The 17,134-nt window shown below is 41.9% G+C and overlaps 1 protein-coding gene across 24 annotated transcripts in view; it reads left to right on the top strand.

Annotated features, from left to right (window-relative positions):
* PLEKHA5 (pleckstrin homology domain containing A5) overlaps positions 1-15,164 on the top strand; it is a 261,450-nt gene extending 246,286 nt beyond the window's left edge. For 14 of the 24 annotated variants that reach the window (XM_037916034.2, XM_043538976.1, XM_043538981.1 and 11 more), the window contains 4 exons: positions 333-457; positions 2,585-2,727; positions 4,641-4,725; positions 14,310-15,164. In XM_037916034.2, the coding sequence (XP_037771962.1) occupies positions 333-457; positions 2,585-2,727; positions 4,641-4,725; positions 14,310-14,328 (372 nt within the window). In that variant the 3' untranslated portion in view covers positions 14,329-15,164. Of the gene's footprint in view, positions 1-332; positions 458-2,584; positions 2,728-4,640; positions 4,746-14,309 lie in introns of all 24 variants that reach the window. The other 10 variants (XM_037916084.2, XM_037916091.2, XM_043539100.1 and 7 more) reach the window with 1 other exon arrangement.
* The last annotated feature ends 1,970 nt before the right edge of the window (positions 15,165-17,134 follow it).

Genomic DNA, 17,134 nt, shown 5'->3' with positions numbered 1-17,134 from the left:
GTTGTATTAATTTTGGATGGCGGTGGAGGTATGGAAACAATACAGAAACTGCAATCCAGATTCTAGATAGTTCCCTGATAGTTCTAGGTCACTCGTAGAATTCATTGGGCTGAATTCTGCACATTTCTTCCTGTATTGCTCTCCAGGTAATGGTATTGATATAAATTACGTAAACGTAATTCCTTAGTTATACCTATATAACTGAGGCCAAAATTTGGCTCTGTTGCCAAAGCTTATTTCCTGAAAATCCATTCTCTGCCCACCATTCAGCATGTGCTCACAGTGTATACTGACAGATTTTTCTCGAAACTTTTCAACTTTTCTTTTTAAAGTTGACAAAAAGTGATGACCTACTGTTACCAGACATGTGTGTTAGAGCTGATCCAAAAGAAGGGAATGCTGAAGAAGGAGTAGAAAAACCAAAGAAATTGGGAAAAACACATAATGTTGATATCAGGTAAAAATAAGATAATTGCATATTACTGAACTAATCCAACAGTTTAATAATGAATTATTATTACAGTTTAATAATGAATATTTTAGTTTTTTTATTTTGAAAGCTTGATTCACCGTTCTACGCAACTCCACATAGGAATTGTGGGTAGTATGGGGCTGCATGTAAACAAATATGTTAAAGCTTTATTTTCTCTATAAAAGTATAAAGAATATGAATGGTTAGGTGGTATGAAAAATGGAAACATTGTTTTAAGCCCGGGCAGGTTGTTCATTACAAGATGGTTTTTGTGTTAAGATTTGATTGCCTAATATAATCAGAGAAAGAAATAGCACATATTTGACCCAGTCCTGCATTCATCGTCAGAGGCAGGTATAGGATCAGGCCATGAACTGTTTACAGATGGGCTTTAAACATTGTGATTCATGGAAATAATTTCTTCAGGTCTGAATAATATTATCAAAGTTATTCTGCTCATTAGTTTCACTCTTAGATTCTCTCTTTATATATATTGAGAGAACTAAAATACTCAAGATTTTTCTCCCTACTCTTCTCCTACTTCCAGACAAATTCAGTGTCCATTCTACTTAGGGGCTCCAACACAGACTTCACTCTTCTGGGAAGTAGAACACTGCACAGCTACGGAAGGAAATATAAAAATATAACATATTCTGAATGCAACTTAGTTTTTCTTCCTATTCATAGCAAACTTGTTATACTTATAGTCATGATTCATTTCCAGCTGCCTATTGAAATCAGAAATTCACTGAGTTCACCCACCATGGACTGGTAACAAGGAGGGAACTTGGTCAACACTTGTTCTTAGCTCAAACTTGGGGCAAAAGAAATAACAAGTAATTGTGAAATAGCTTGGGGTCAGGTATCCTCCCTAGAATAATTTCTGGGTTAGGTTTTGGTTTTTTTTTTTCCTTTTTCTGTGTTGCTGTTTTTACTCAGAACTAATATGTGGGAAGTTTCAAATACATTTGTAAGCACATGTTCATCATGGACAAAGACAATTTGTGGTTTGCTTTGGGATGCAAGATCGAATCAATAATGTTATCTCAGGATGAGGGCTTAATAGCTTTCCTTGCCTGATCAAAGCTTTCCATAAGATTCCTGTTAAAAGCCTTATCTGAAGGCTCCAAGGGCAAGTTTTTTATGTTAGTCCATTGTACTGTGTATGGAAGCCATCAGCTCAGGAGCAGTCTGGACTAGTTTGACCCCTTAGGGCAGTTCTCAATCTTTCCAGATTACTGTGCCCTTTTTTTCAAGAGTCTGATTTGTCTTGCGTACCCCAAGTTTCACCTCACTTAAAAACTACTTGCTTACAAAATCAGACATAAAAATACAAAAGTGTCTCAGCACACTGTTACTGAAAAATTGCTTACTTTCTCATTTTTACCTTATAAAATAAACTATTGGAATATCAATGTTGTACTTACTTTTCAGTGTATAGTATATAGAGCAGTCAAGTCACTGTATGAAATTTTAATTTGTACTGACTTGGCTAGTGCTTTTTATGTAGCCTGTTGTAAAACTAGGCAAATATCTAGATGAGCTGATGTACCCCCAGAAGGCCTCTGCATACCCCCAAGGGTATGCATACCTGTGGTTGAGAACCACTGCCTTAGGGTACTTCATCACCTTGGAGGGTTTCCATTAACTCCATGATTTCAGAGTTAGAGTAGTACTGGAGCTTCGGTGCACCTCTTCAGTAGTTCTTGCCTGACTGGAAGCTAGACACATGGGTCTTACTGTCAATGTAGAGTGAGGCCCTCTCACGAGACACTGTATCTTCCCTACAGCCTTGAATTTGGTATCTATTTCAGTGTATAAGTATGAAAAAGGAAAAAAAACTGTCCAGTTCCCAGTTTAAAGTTCTTTTTACTCTAGAATGAATTTTATAAGATTGAAACAAAACTAACTATTGCTTTGATTCAGGATTTCAACATTCTACTATAGGTTTCAGAAATATGTATTTGATTTAAACAACACAATCTTGTAAATTAGAGGATTTTGTGTTAAGAGAAGAAAAGGAAGTGCTGGAACTCCAGTTGCACATAAATATTGGTTAACACCTGAAATTAAATTAAACAAACTCTAAAAATAGCAACTTTTTTTAACTAGTCTGCAGAACATGGCCCCAGTTGAAAACCACAAACATGAAACCAGTCCAAAAGAGAGTGAAGCAGCCAGTGTTCGAGAGCAAGAAGGGATTATTTCTTCTTTTGAGTTAGCAGTACAATCTTCAAGAGAAAATCAAAGAGAAGGTATGGAAAAGAGACTGTCAGTTACACAGAAGTGTAAATTGGGATTAAATGTTACATATGTAATATACATTCTGATTGTTTTCTGATGCTCTGAAATTCTTGTGTAGTGAAAAGAAATCTAAACTAATCTGGGTCTCGTATGCATATTTTTTCACCTGATGGGGAGGGATGGACAGAGACCTGGCCAATTTCCCAATGGGTGAGTCTCAGAAACAGTTTTCAGAGGTTTAAATGCAGAACTTTTGGAGGCAACCAGTTCGAGGATCAAAGGGGGGTTCCCAGAAGTTTCTCTTGACTGGAGCAAATGATTCCCTGTCTCCTTCCAGAACCACCCCTTTCTCCCCCCAATCCTCTGCACATATTCAGTGCTGTCTACCTCCTTGCTACTGGTTCCAGTCAGCTCCGTGACTTTTTCCTGTAGGTCATTTCACCAAAGGCATCTATTCTAAACACACGATTTCCTGCCGTTGATCCCCTTTCCTGATCCTTGCAGGTATGAGCTCCTTGACTGGAGCATAGATACTACAGTGTTCATATTAACACTAGCTAGTTTCCAACTTAGGCATTAGATTATGAACCAGTAAGATAACAGAGAGGTTGGTGTGTGTGTCTCCAGAGGTCAGGAGGGATGCCAGAAGTGGAAAAGATAGGGTGGCTGCGAGTACCTTAATGGCACATTTTGCAAGAAAATCATAGTGCTGAGGGAAGGCCAAGTTGCTTATGGAATGGGCAGATGGAATGATCAATACTTGAGGTGATCAGTAGTAGTTTGGTGCCAGGGAGGAATAAGGAAGTGCAGATGTGATATAAGGATAAATAAGGCAAACGGCACAGTCCTTTCCATGACTGCTTAGTTCAGGCCAGGACTAGGAAAGATCCTTTGTGGTGACATCAGAGGGAATAACAACGAGGAGTCTTTGTGGCATGTTAGAGACTAACAAATTTATTTGGGCATAAGCTTTTGTGGGCTGGAACCCACTTCATCAGATGCATGGAGTGGAAAATACAGGAGCAGGTATAAATACATGAAAAGATGGTAAGGTCAGTCTAACGAGACAATTCAATTGACAGTAGGATACCAAGGGAGGAAAAATAACTTCTGAAGTGGTAATGAGAGTGGCCCATTTCAGACAGTTGACAAGAAGGTGTGAAAAGAAAAGGAAGACATGTGGCACCTTAGAGACTAACAAATTTATTTGAGCATACGCTTTCGTGAGCTACAGCTCTCACGAAAGCTTATGCTCAAATAAATTTGTTTGTCTCTAAGGTGCCACAAGTACTTCTTTTCTTTTTGCGGATACAGACTAACACGGCTGCTGCTCTGAAAGAAGGTGTGAGTAACAGTAAGAAGAAATTAGTATTGGGGAAATTAGGTTTAGGTTTTGTAATGATCCCACCACTCCCAGTCTTTATTCAAGTCTAATCTGATGGTGTCCTGTTTTCAAATTAATTCCAGTTCTGCAGTTTCATGTTGGAGTCTGATTTTGACGTTTTTTTGTTGAAGAATTGCCACTTTTAGGTCTGTTATTGAGTGACTGGTGTCAATTGAATTGTCTCGTTAGACTGACCTCACATTTGGTAAGGCAACTCACATCTTTTCATGTATTTATACCTGCTCCTGTATTTTCCATTCCATGGATCTGATGAAGTGGGTTCTGGTCCATGAAAGCTTATGCCCAAATAAATGTGTTAAAGGTGCCACAACGACTCCTCGGTTTTTTTGCTGATACAGACTAACACGGCTACCACTCTGAAACCTATCATAGGGAATGTTGATTTAAAAAGTTTCTTCTGATTATTTTAACCTTTACTTGCAAAATACTTATCTTGCTCACAAATTTCATGTTTGAAATATTTTCAATTTGTCTAACTTTTGCCTTCTGTGATATTTATTTTTTAATTTCTCTTTTCAGGAAAAAGTCTGCCCTCTTCACCAGAGTCCCCACCATCACCAGCTCCATCAACGCAACCACAGCTCACAGAAGGATCACATTTCATGTGTGTATAGTCTCAGAGAAGTACGTCTGCTTTTCACAGTCATGCTATTTTTCTGGGTATACTATAGTTTTCTTTGAGAAACACCCACAGACAATTTTATTAAGTAGGGTGAAGGTAGCTGAGATGTAAATATCAATCAAACAAGCAAACAAAACAGGAATGTATTGATTCTTTGAGTAAGTGCAGCTGCATATTCAGCTGAGGTGCATTCACACCTAGCACGCTGGAGCTGGAGAATTTTGCCAAGCAGTACCATTAGAGGATCACCACTCACAGCTTGTGGCTATAGCCCCTTGTCTGGCTATATGAGGTAGCACTCCCCTAACCTCTTTCTGTTCCTTCTTACCACTTGTGGCTGGAGTCAGAGCTCTGTGTGGTTCCTAACCTCACAACCTCTCTCTTTCTTAGATGCCCCTGGCATCTTTTCCCTTTCCACTTTTGTCTCAGAAGACTATGTTCCTGATAGCAGTAGCATCCACAAGGAGAGTCTGTTGCAGTCTCTGATGGCAGAGCCTCCTTACATACAATTCTCTAAAGACAAACTGACTTTATGACCACACCCAAAAATTTTATCTGAAGTGGTTTCTCAGCTTCATTTGAACCAGACGGTATATTTACCTGTGTTCTTTCCTAAGTTGCATTCATTTCTGGAAGAGCAGCGTTTCCACACATCAGATGTCAGGCGATGTCTAGCTTTGTATCTGGACTGGACTAAACTGTTTTGTGCTTCACCATGCCTGTTTGTGTCATATACAGATCCTATGAAGGGTCAGGTGGTCTCTTCACAGTCTCTAAATGAATAACTTCATTTATCGTGACTTCATATGAAATAGCTTCAGCTACACCTCCTTCAGCGGATGCAAGCTAGTTCTGTGAGAGTGCAAGCAACATAGGTAGCATTCTTCAGTGCATTTCAGTATTGGACATTTTCAGGGCTGCTACATGGTCGTGTGTGTGTGTGCGCGCGCAAACCCATCCAGTCATTACTGCATCTTCCAAGGTGGATGCATGTTTCAATAGGGTGGTCCTGGGGTCCTTGTTTAGGTAGTCTCTGAGCCCCGCCTCCTTAGGGTACTGTTTGTGAGCCACCAAAGTGGAATACATGGCTGCATCTACTTGAGGAAGAAGAAACCGTTTCTTACTGTAACTGTGGTTCTTCGAGATGTGATTCAGATGTGTATTCCACTACTCACCTCCGTCCCTTCTGTGTCGCAATTTCTCTGGGCACTTGGTGTGAAGGAACTGGCACGGTTCGGGACTGCACTGCCTTATATAGCCAGGGAAGGGGCTGCAGCCACGAGGCACAAGTATTCCCCCTCTACAGGTACTGCTAGGTAAAATTCTCTGGTTCCTGTGCACATGTACACACCCAAGTGAAGTACACATCTGCATCACATTTCAAAGAACCACAGTTAAAATAAGTAACCATTCCTCACATGCATATAATCCATACAGTATTCAGATAAGATAATAATAGTTAGAAATGGAAAGGACCAATTAGCTCATCAAGCATTTTCTTCTGTAATGGTAGAATAACAGTTCCTTGATATTAAATTGTAATGAAACGTGATTATGCAGTCAAGGTAAAAATGTATCCGTATTTGGGTGTTTTAGCACCCAAAGGCTCCTGTCAGGATAATAGCCCAGTTGAACTATGAATTGTACATACAGTATGTTCCAAAGAGTTTATAATCTAATTTAAGACAAATAAGTGTGACATGATAAATAGTAGGAGGGAAGAGGATAACAATAATAAAAACACGCAGTTAGGCTCACTGTGTGTGTAGAATTTGATGGTTCTTATTTTATTTTTTTTATATCATAGATCCCCACTTGGCCCCTCCACCTATCCGTAACTGGTAATTTCTTGTAGGAATCAAGGTAGAAATCATTAGCTAGGTCAGAGGAAATACTCTTATTCTATAGCATGATATGATGGTCTATTATGATATATAATGATATATAATATAGATAGGTATCACATTATGATATACAGACAATGGAACAATGATCAAACAATCAGTTTGTAACCACCTAGAAGACAATAAGGTAATAAGTAACAGTCAACCTGGATTTGTAAAGAACAAATCATGTCAAACCAACCTAATATCCTTCTTTCACAGGGTAACCAGCCTTGTGGATAGGGGGCAGCAGTAGATGTGATATATCTCAACTTCAGTAAGGTTTTGATACGGTCTCACATGACCGTCTCGTAAGCAAACTAGGGAAATACAGCCTAATATGAACTTACTGTAAGGAAGGTGCATAACTGGTTGGAAAAGCATACTCAGAGTAGTTAACAGTGGTTCTCTGTCAATCTGAAAAGGCATGATGTATCGAATGATGTATCACAGGGATCTGTCCTGGGTCCTGTACTGTTCAATATCTTCATAAATTATTTAGATAATGGCAGAGAGAATACAAGTATAAAGTTTACAGGTGACACCAACCTGGGAGGGGTTGCAAGGTCTTGAATTAGAATTCAAAATGATCTTGACAAACTGGAGAAGTGGCCTGAAATAAATAGGATGAAATTCAATAAAAATTAATGCAGTACACTACTAATGTAGTACACTAAGGAAGAAATAATCAATTGCAGAAATACGAAAAGGGAAATGACTTCCTAGGAAGAAGTATTGCAGAATGGCTCTGGGGTTATAGTGGAACACAAACGAAATATGAGTAAACAATGTAATACTCTTGCAAAATAAAGCAGTCATTCTGGGATGTATTAACAGAAGTGTTTTAAGCAAAACATGAGAAGTAATTCTTCCACTCTACTCAGCAATGATAAGGCATCAGCTGGAGTACTGTGTCCAATTCTGGGCACCACATTTTGGGAAAGATGTGGACTAATTGGAGCAAGTCCAGAAGAGAGGAACAAAATGATTAAAGGTCTAGAAAACATGACCTACAAGAAAAGATTGAAAAAATTGTGTTTGTTTAGTTTAGAGAACAGGAGACTGAAGTGGGGCATAAGTCTTCAAGTACATAAATGATTGCTGTAAAGAGGAGTGAAAAGGAGGACAGGACAAGGAGCAATGGGCTTAAATTGCAGCAAGGGAGATTTAGGTGAGACATTAAGAAAAATTTCCTAGCTGTTAGGGTAGTTAAGCACTGGAAGAAATTACCTAGGGAGATTGTGGAATCTGTGTCATTGGAGGTTTTAAGAACACGTTAGATAAACACCTATCAGAGATGGTCTAGATAATACATAGTCCTGCCTCAGTGCAAGGGATTGGGCTAGATGACCCTTCCAGTCCTATATTTCTGTGGTTCTGAGAGTTCCTGTTTGTTGAATGTGAGTGGAAATAGAAGAAAGCAGGTTTGTTTATACAGGTGTTTAAAGAAACTAAGGGATACAGGTCAGAACGTTTTAACACTTTTACCAGCACTTTAATTAGTTAAAACTTCTACGTTGTCAGGGATTACCTTTTAAAATAAGCCTTCAAGGAAAGGCTATCAAAAGAATATGCCTTCTTTCATAGGTCCTGTAAGCTATATAACTATAAGGCCATATAACTAGGAAAGGAGAACTTTCTCAGTTTTTAAAAGATGTTTCCTTAGCGAAGTTTGAAAATGCATAACCTAGTTCATATAGGGCACCTGCGTTTTGTTTTAACAGTCATAATTATTGTATGTAATGTGATACTTTCTTGTGTTAGTAATAGGCAGAAAGAGGTATTACCTCTTTGTTAAAGTGAAATGGTTTTAATCTCTTGTTTCTTGTCCATACAAAAACATCACATGCAGCCTTTGTTGCTATAGATTTTCATGAACAGTATAGCATGTCATGTTCAGATTCAGGTTTGACTCCGAATATTCGTTTCAAACTTAATATTATAGTAAAAATATTTTAAATGGTAAATCATGATACGCACTTTCAGAATGTATAAATAGAGCTGTTTATGTACAAATCAAATAGCATATGTACAAATACACACGAACATTGGAGGGGTGTGTGTGTATATTCTGGGCCTTTAAGTAGGGCTGTCATTACCCAACCAACCTTTTCTTTTACATAGTTTCAGTTCGGTGGACTGACTGGAGCTAGACTCTACTGGTTATAGCTCTGTTAGCTTCCCCCATGCGGATCAGTCTCTGCATCTGAAGGGAACAACCTGGCATTCTTCTTCAAGTGATGGTCCCTATGTGTATTCCAAACACAGGTGCGTATGCGCTGGAGCTGGAAGTTTTTCAGCAGCAGTGTCTGTTGACCTGCACGGCCACCTGACGTTGCCACGTGCTCTGTGTGAGGTCATAAGAGGCCGTATGCGGTGACATCCCCTCAGTTCCCTCTTACTGCATGGTCGGAGTTGGAATCCCCTCTTTGTGCTCAGACCCCCTATGAGAACAACTGTCCGTTGTAAATAGTTAGCTCTACTTGTGGCACCTTAGAGACTAACCAATTTATTTGAGCATAAGCTTTCGTGAGCTACCGCTCACTTCATCGGATGCATCCGATGAAGTGAGCGGTAGCTCACGAAAGCTCATGCTCAGATAAATTGGTTAGTCTCTAAGGTGCCACAAGTCCTCCTTTTCTTTTTGCGAATACAGACTAACACGGCTGTTACTCTGAAACCCATAGTTAGCTCTGTTTTCTTTCTTGTCATACTTTTGTACATACGTTAGTTAATTAGTGTATATAGTAGCTCCTTATGGGGCCTCTCCCAACCCTGTCGGGATTATGCCCTGTGTTCCAGGGTTCAAGAATTGTACCTTGTGCCCTCACTCATTCTCCGTGAGTGATGAGCACACGCGCTGCCTCTTCTGCCTTGGCAAGATGCACCTTGTCGCTCACAGCAATATGTGCAAATCCTTCCCCTCAAGGACCCACAACACTTGACTTCAGCCCCTCTGCAAGTTCCTCATCACAAAAGCGCTGTTCTGGCCCCAGGCAGAGTCCAATCCTGTGCTGGTGATTCACCGACCATTACCGGCAGTGAGCGTCCTGCCCTTGGCTTCACACCTGGATCCATCAGCACCGCCAAGATGTGAGAAGGTACATAAGGAGAGTCAAAAGCCCTCTCACAAACACCGCAGCAGGTCCCCATTGTGGACCACTGCACCGCACTGCGTTTCCTTCCTGAGCTGGGTTCGGTCAGGTGAGACATCGCATGATGACCCTGCAGGGCCACCACCTAAGGCGGGGCAAGGCAACGCGGAAGTGAGACCTGCCAGTTCCTGCAAGGATCAAGAGTCCCGACCACCCACCAATGCACACTACTTAGCCACCACAAGTCTCTCCAGACTCCACTCCGCACACCCACTCCTTGGAGCGGCAGACAACGGGATGTGCCCTGGACACCGGGCCAGCTGGATCCCACTGATTTCCCCCACACACACACATCCCACCTCAAGCTGTTGTACCCACCCTTGCCGCTTCTCTTGGCCCCCCATCTCCCTTCACTGGTGGATAAGCCACTCCTCAGTCACAACCCAGCCACACCAGTTGCAGTACTGCCCACACCGATGGCTCAGCCACTTGCGGAGGCTTTTTCAGACTAGGGGTGCTTCTCAGTGAACAACCTGTCCTACTCCCTGGTCTCGTGGAATAGTGTGGACTTCTGGGCTTGCCCACCATTTCCGACCCCCTACACTCTGTGCCTTCCTCCCAATGGCCCACTTTGCCACCCTCATAGCCCTTGTGAATGTCCTCTGCTACAACCCGCACATGAGTGTGCACCATTGCCTCTGCCTCCTTGGCCACATGGTGGCCTTCACCTATGTCACACCGCACATACATCTCACCCAGGACCACGGCAGGGTTTGCCACCCCAACCGAAGCCTGCTCCAATTGATAGCCTGGTTTTTGGATGGGGCTCAGGTGTAGACAATGCCTGTCCATCACCTTTCCACCATATTCTCTCACAGAGTAGGCAGGAGTCTATGAGGACATGCTACACCACAAAATGGACGCGCTTCACCTCCTGGGCACAGCGCCAGCAACTCCCCCTCCTCAGTGTTTCCGTGCCTATCATCCAAGACCACCTTCTAGAGCTGAAGACCTCAGGTTTCGCACTTAGCTCGGTCCATGTCCACCTTGTGGCGCTTAGTCCCGTCCTTTCACCTCTCTTCCTCCCCCTCCCCCCATTGACAGACAGTTGATATTTACCCACCCTACCACTACCCAGTTTCTGAGGGGCCTGACAAACTGTTTCCCACCCATCCTTACCTCCACTCCCCTTGGAACTTCAACTTTGTGCTGTCTGTGCTCACCTGACCTCCATTCAAACTGCTGGCTACATGCTCCCTGGCCTACCTAGCTATGAAGGTCCTCTTCCTGATGGCTATCACCTCTGCTGAGCGGATCAGCAAACTGGTGACCGTGATGGCTGACCCCCATATACGGTTTTCCATAGAGACCGTCTCCCTGTGCCTCCACCCTAAGTTCCTCCCAAAGGTTGTCTACAAGTTTCATCTCAACCAGTCCATCCATCTTCCGATCTTCCACCCTAAACCACATGCCACTTCCGCAGACAGTACGCTACACTCCCTGGATGTCTGCAGGGCACTGGCTTTCTACCTGGACAGAACTTGTGCATTCTGTGCCTCATCAAGCCTCTTCATAGACATTGTGGAACAGTCAAGAGGGCAGGCCCTTTCCTCACAGTACATATCCAGTTGGATCTCGAAGTGCATTACAGAATGCTACACATGCTCCAACGCAACACCATCTGACAGGATCCACCTCCGCCTCCTTGGCATGAGATCTGCCAGGCAGCAACATGGCGCTCTGTTCACACCTAAACAGTGCACTATGCCATCGATCAGTGGGCAGATGCCACTGTAGGTTATGCCACTGCAACAGGCCTTGCCCATTGCGTTCTCGCTCCTCCACCTCTGAGTCTGTCACTGCTCCATACTCACCTGTGTTTGGAATACATATAAGGACCATCACATGAAAAGAAGGTTACTATCTGTATCTGGAGGTTCTTTGAGATGTATGGTCCCTATTTGTATCCCAATACCAGTCCACCTTCCTCTCTGCTGCAGACTCACTATACTGCGGTAAGAGGAAGACTGAGTGCGTGTCACCTCACATGGTCTCCTATAATGTCACATGGAGCATGTGGCAACATAAGGTAGCCATGCGGGCCAATGCACACGGCTGCTGAAAAACTTGGGGCCATGCGCACCTGTGTTTGGGAGACATATAGAGACATACATCTCGAAGAACCTCCAGTTACAGGTAAGGAACCTCCTCGTCTCTTGAGCAGACACTACTAATTGTGTCAAATTGCATTTGGCTCTGTCACGTGCATCAATGATGAGCTCTCCAAAGCAATTTTCTCTTAATTATTTATGCCACAGTATGAATTCAAGTCTGAGATGTGAAAGGCTGGTAATCTCTTTTGCTGCCTAAGACACTTTCTCCAACATCCTACACAGTTACGTGTATGTGAAGATGGCGATGTGTCCATAATATTGCCACCTTAGATATGATGCTTCCACGAGTAACACTGAACTGCTGATGGCAAAATAATATGTTCCTAGGATGGTACTTCTAAAATGGACTCTGTTTCTAGTTCCCTAGTTTTAGTAAAGCCAAGGATATTAGAGCCTAAAAATAGTTTCCCTCTGTTCAGTATCTGAATTTATTTGGAGGCATTAGTCCATTTCCTAGTGTATACTTCAAATCTGCATTTGACGCACTGGTTAGCAGTCTCACCAGAGCCCCAATATTGGATGGTCATTGTATAGCTGGTTTCATATCAGGATTAATACTAGGCCTGGAAAACAAGAATTCCATGTCACAAAAAATATTTTGACATGTGGTTTTGTTCTGCGTTGCGATGAAACCTAGACCTTCTGAAAGGTTTTTGCAAAAAATTAGAGGGAGACTCTCATGAAGGCTCAAGTCCCTGCCATGCATGATTTGGAGCAGGGACTTGAACCTGGGTCTTGTTCATCCCAGAAGAGTGCACTAGCCACTCTGCTATTTGACTGTTCTGGGGTGGGCCTTTTCTTCCCCCGTTGAAAACAATAGGTTTCCACAAAAAGTTTCAGTTTCGGTAAATCAGTGTTTCACAACGAAAAAATGTTTTGTCAAAAAATTCGTGACCCATTTTAGTTGAAACACAATGAAGCACAGTTTGTGGGAGCCTGCACTGCTGCTGCCCACGCTATACTTCTCTGACTAAAGGTCTTTCACCAGGGCTGTCAGTCAAACAACTTTCTTAAGCACTACCCAACACATTTAAAATGTTTGTTGAATGTGAGGAGCATTGCTGTTACCCATGACTAATGTAAGAGCTGTAATTTCCCAAATGAAACAGCAAATGTACCAGGCTGTGAACAAGTTTCCTGTCCTGTAGGAAGAGTTTAATTTTTTAAAGCAGGAACTCGTTTGCTCAGTGGGATGCAAACTGTACAGCAAGAAATCCTCTGCAATAGAGAGAATTTATAAGTTGGGGGGTGCATTTCAATTCATAGGCCAGTTTTTAAGCCAGGGTCTGGGAAATGCATGATGGGTTTCAGAGAGGCAGTGGAATTTGGAAAAGGAAAATGGTGCTATGTGGTATCATAGGACTAAGGAGAGAGCTTATTCACGCATGACTTTTTCTACATCATGTCTTCTGGCATCACTAAAACAAATTTTGTATCTCTCTCACAAGTATATTGTTACATTTTAAGCATGATGATACATGCTAAAATACAGTTTAATAGAGTGATGATGACATCTATTTAGAATCTTTCATCCCAAACACTGCATTACATCATAGCAAGTGAAGAGTGCTGTGTCCTGTTTCTAACCTTGCCAGTCCTTTGGTACAGCATTTAGGGGCTTCGCTACTAATTTTACACGGAAAGCTCTTAGTTACTGTATTGATGGTGGCAGTATAAAACCCTGAAATGGTTCTTTGTGCAAAATAACCCGTTTGTTTCTGTTCATTTGTGAATTGCTGTCAAAATAGCTTTAATGCCTAAAAAGATAGGTTGTGGAAACTAATGTTTTCTTAGATTCTTTTTAATATAATTTACCGTATATACTCGTTCATTAGCCCGTTCATTTATAAGCTGACCCCCCAAGATGGATAGCTAAAAATAGCAAAAACTGTATGACCCTTTCATAAGCCAACCCTGAATTACAGGGGTTGGCAAACTTCGGCTCCTGGCCCGTCAGGGTAAGCCGCTGGTGGGTTGGCAGGCACGGAGCCCCTCAGCTCCCAGTAGCCGCGGTTTGCCGTTCCCAGCCAATGGGAGCTGTGGGAAGTGGCGCCACTTCCCACAGCTCCCATTGGCTGGGAACAGTGAACTGCGGCCACAGGGAACTGAGGGGCTCCGTGCCTGCAGACGCTCCAGGTAAACAAAACAACAATGTATTAGATATTCAATTAAATGATTTAATAGAGTTTAAAATCATCAAATTTTGGTGTCAACCCGTTTATAAACCAACCCCCCGCTCTTTGATATGTCACTTTTTTACCAAAAATATTCAGCTTATGAACGAGCATATACAGTAATTTATTTCGTGGATAGCCACAGTGCGGTCAGAAACTCCCCACCATGCCTAATCATAAAAGGAACTTTAAACAGTGTTTTGGTAAAATACAGTAACTTGATTCATGTCTGTCTTTCAGCTCTAACAGATTCTGTTGAAACCATTCATGGCCGAGGAGTATGGACCTATGGAAATATGAGAAGATATTGTAGAGTATATTTTAAATCTATGAAATTCATAGTTCTGATGCTTTTGGCCACAGAGCATCATTTTATCACTTCCTGGAAAATGTTTATTCCAAGACAGCTTTAAATGGCCCATATGTACACTCAACAATCTGAAGATTGTTCTTCCGATACCAGCTTGCTGCTATGATTTCCATGCACATAAAGATTCTTTTTAATATGCAGCCTAAAGTCAGAACCTTAGTTGATGTTTTACAGAATTTAATGTTTTTAATTATGAAATCATTTAAGTTTGCATTTTTGCTTCTTTTAGGTACATAACAGATCAGTTTCTTTTACATATCACCACTAAACCTTGTTTTACACTTTTTAAACACTAGTGTATTTTGACATTTGATTTGTAAAATTTTTATAAATATTTAAAATGTGCCATTTTTATTATTGCTGAGTAAAGTATGTCCTGTTTCTGCTGTAATTATTTCTTGGTCAGGTTGCAGCATCAGCAGTTAATGCCACACTGTTATCAACATATACCTGAATGTTTGTGCTTACTTTTTCTTAAACAAAATGAAGTGTAGGTATTTTAAGGTACTGGGCTCTTACTTTGTTGGAATAGGGTGTGTACAGCAATAAACAGGTTTTCAATTCCAGTACTTAGTTTGTGTACAAATGTAATTATGTTCATTGTGTATATATTATACAATGAGCACATCCAGAGTAAGTATAAGAAGCCACTTACTATTGTTCAAATGCAAATGTTCATATCTCATTTCTTTTTTATCATGTTAAATAAATGTTAATGTTCTTAAGTTGTGTGGGTAGTATTTCTTTCAGCAAGCAGATGACAGACCGTGTACTCATTGTGACTCTTTGTGTGGGAAGCACATCTTAATAAGGGTTGTGGGCCTATTACAGCAGTGGTTCTCAACCGGGGTCCGAGGCCCCCGGGGGGCCGCAAGCAGGTTTCAGGGGGGCCGCCAAGCAGAGCCGGCATTAAACTCACTGGGGCAGAAAGCCAAAGCCCTGCCACATGGGGTTGACGCCCGGGCCCTGAGCACTGCCACCCGAGGCTGAAGCCGAAGCCTGAGCAATGTAGCTTTGTGGGAGCTCCTGTGGCCTGAGGCCCCAGGCAATTGCTCTACTGCTACCCCCTAACGCTGGCCCTGGCTTTTATATGCAGAAAACCTGTTATTGTGACACAGGTGGGTCATGGAGTTTTTATAACATGTTGGGGCAGGCCTCAGAAAGCAAGAGGCTGAGAACCCCTGTATTACAGGATTAGTTGGAGAAGGGTCTGTGATGTGAAGGAGATAAAAGTATATGATGATGATGATGGTCTCTTCTGGCCTTCAAAACTGAGGCTATGTCTACACTAGAGAGCTTACAGCGGCCCAGCTGTACCGATGTAGTTGCACTGCTGTAAGATCTCTTGCGTAGATGGGAGAGAACTCTCCTGTCGACCTAATTAATCCACCCCCATGGCGGGAGAAGCTCTCCCACCGACAGAGCTGTGCACACGACCACTTATGCCGGCAAAACTTACGTTGTTCAGAGTGGTGGAATATTCACGCCACTGAGCGACAAGTTTCGCCGACAGAATATGTGATAGTGTAGACATAGCCTGAGTGACATCACCTACAAACAAGAGCAGCATTGGTAGACTTGTAAGGGATTCCACCTTGCCCAGCTGGAAGTAGTGCCCACAGCATAGAGCAAAAAGACAGCCTCGTGGCTGGTACTCAGGAAGAAATTTGGGTTTGGTTCCTGGCTCTGCCATGCTTTCTTCTGTGACCTTGGGCAAGTCACGTAGTTGCTTTTTGCTTCAGTTCCCAATCTGTTTATGTAAAATTGTTTATCTCATAAGGATGCTGAGAGGATTAAATTATAATTTTTAAAGGCATTAAGACATTAGAGTGAACACCATTTATGGTAGGGGTGAGGAGAGGAATGAGATGATTCCTCAGGGCTCTGACATTTGCACATCATCTTCCAGGAACCAAAAAGCAAATGTAAAACCATTTGTCGTGCATGTCATCTTATTACACACACTACTGGTTTCACTTCTCCATCCCCCACTGCTGTCTGAACTAGTCTAAGTAGAGACTGTGCACCTTTTTAGAAAAGGATAATGAAAAGTAGATTTGAAAGAAAATCGTTTGGATCCAGACTGCAAAGATCTGAAATCTTTTTTTTCTTTTTTCTTTTTTTTAAACTTCAATACATTTTTCACTTCCGGGAGAAGTCAGTCAGACTGTCAGCTATTTTTAAAACCGAAAAGCAATGTTCGCTGATGACATTGTTCAACTTCTGACTTACTTAACTATTTGTTCATTATTATGCATCCGATGAACTGAGCTGTAGCTCACAAAAGCTTATGCTCAAATAAATTGGTTAGTCTCTAAGGTGCCACAAGTCCTCCTTTTCTTTTTACCTATTTGTTCAGTATCTTGGGGCACACCCACAGAAAAGTTGTTGCATTCCCAGTGGTGCGGCACGTACTTAAGGGTCTAAAATAAGGGTTTCGCTTCAGTGTGTGCTGTGTTTAAATTGTGCACCAAGTTCAGTGGCTGTTTAAATGCAGAGAAGTGAGGAAAGGGAAAGGCACCATGGGGCTGTTGTCTTGGCACTAGCCAAAGAAAGAATATGATTAGTGATCTGGACCCTTCTTAGGCCTTGTCTTCACTTAAAAGATTTGATGGTATAGCTATACCAGCAGACCTTCATAGTGTCGATGCAGTTTATACCAGCAAAAAAGTCCTTTTGCCGATAAAGTTTATAT

Source organism: Chelonia mydas, chromosome 1, assembly GCF_015237465.2.
Source record: "Chelonia mydas isolate rCheMyd1 chromosome 1, rCheMyd1.pri.v2, whole genome shotgun sequence".
Lineage (NCBI taxonomy): Eukaryota > Metazoa > Chordata > Testudines > Cheloniidae > Chelonia > Chelonia mydas.
Note: the sequence above shows the minus strand (reverse complement) of the source record. Positions and strands in the feature narration are given on the sequence as shown.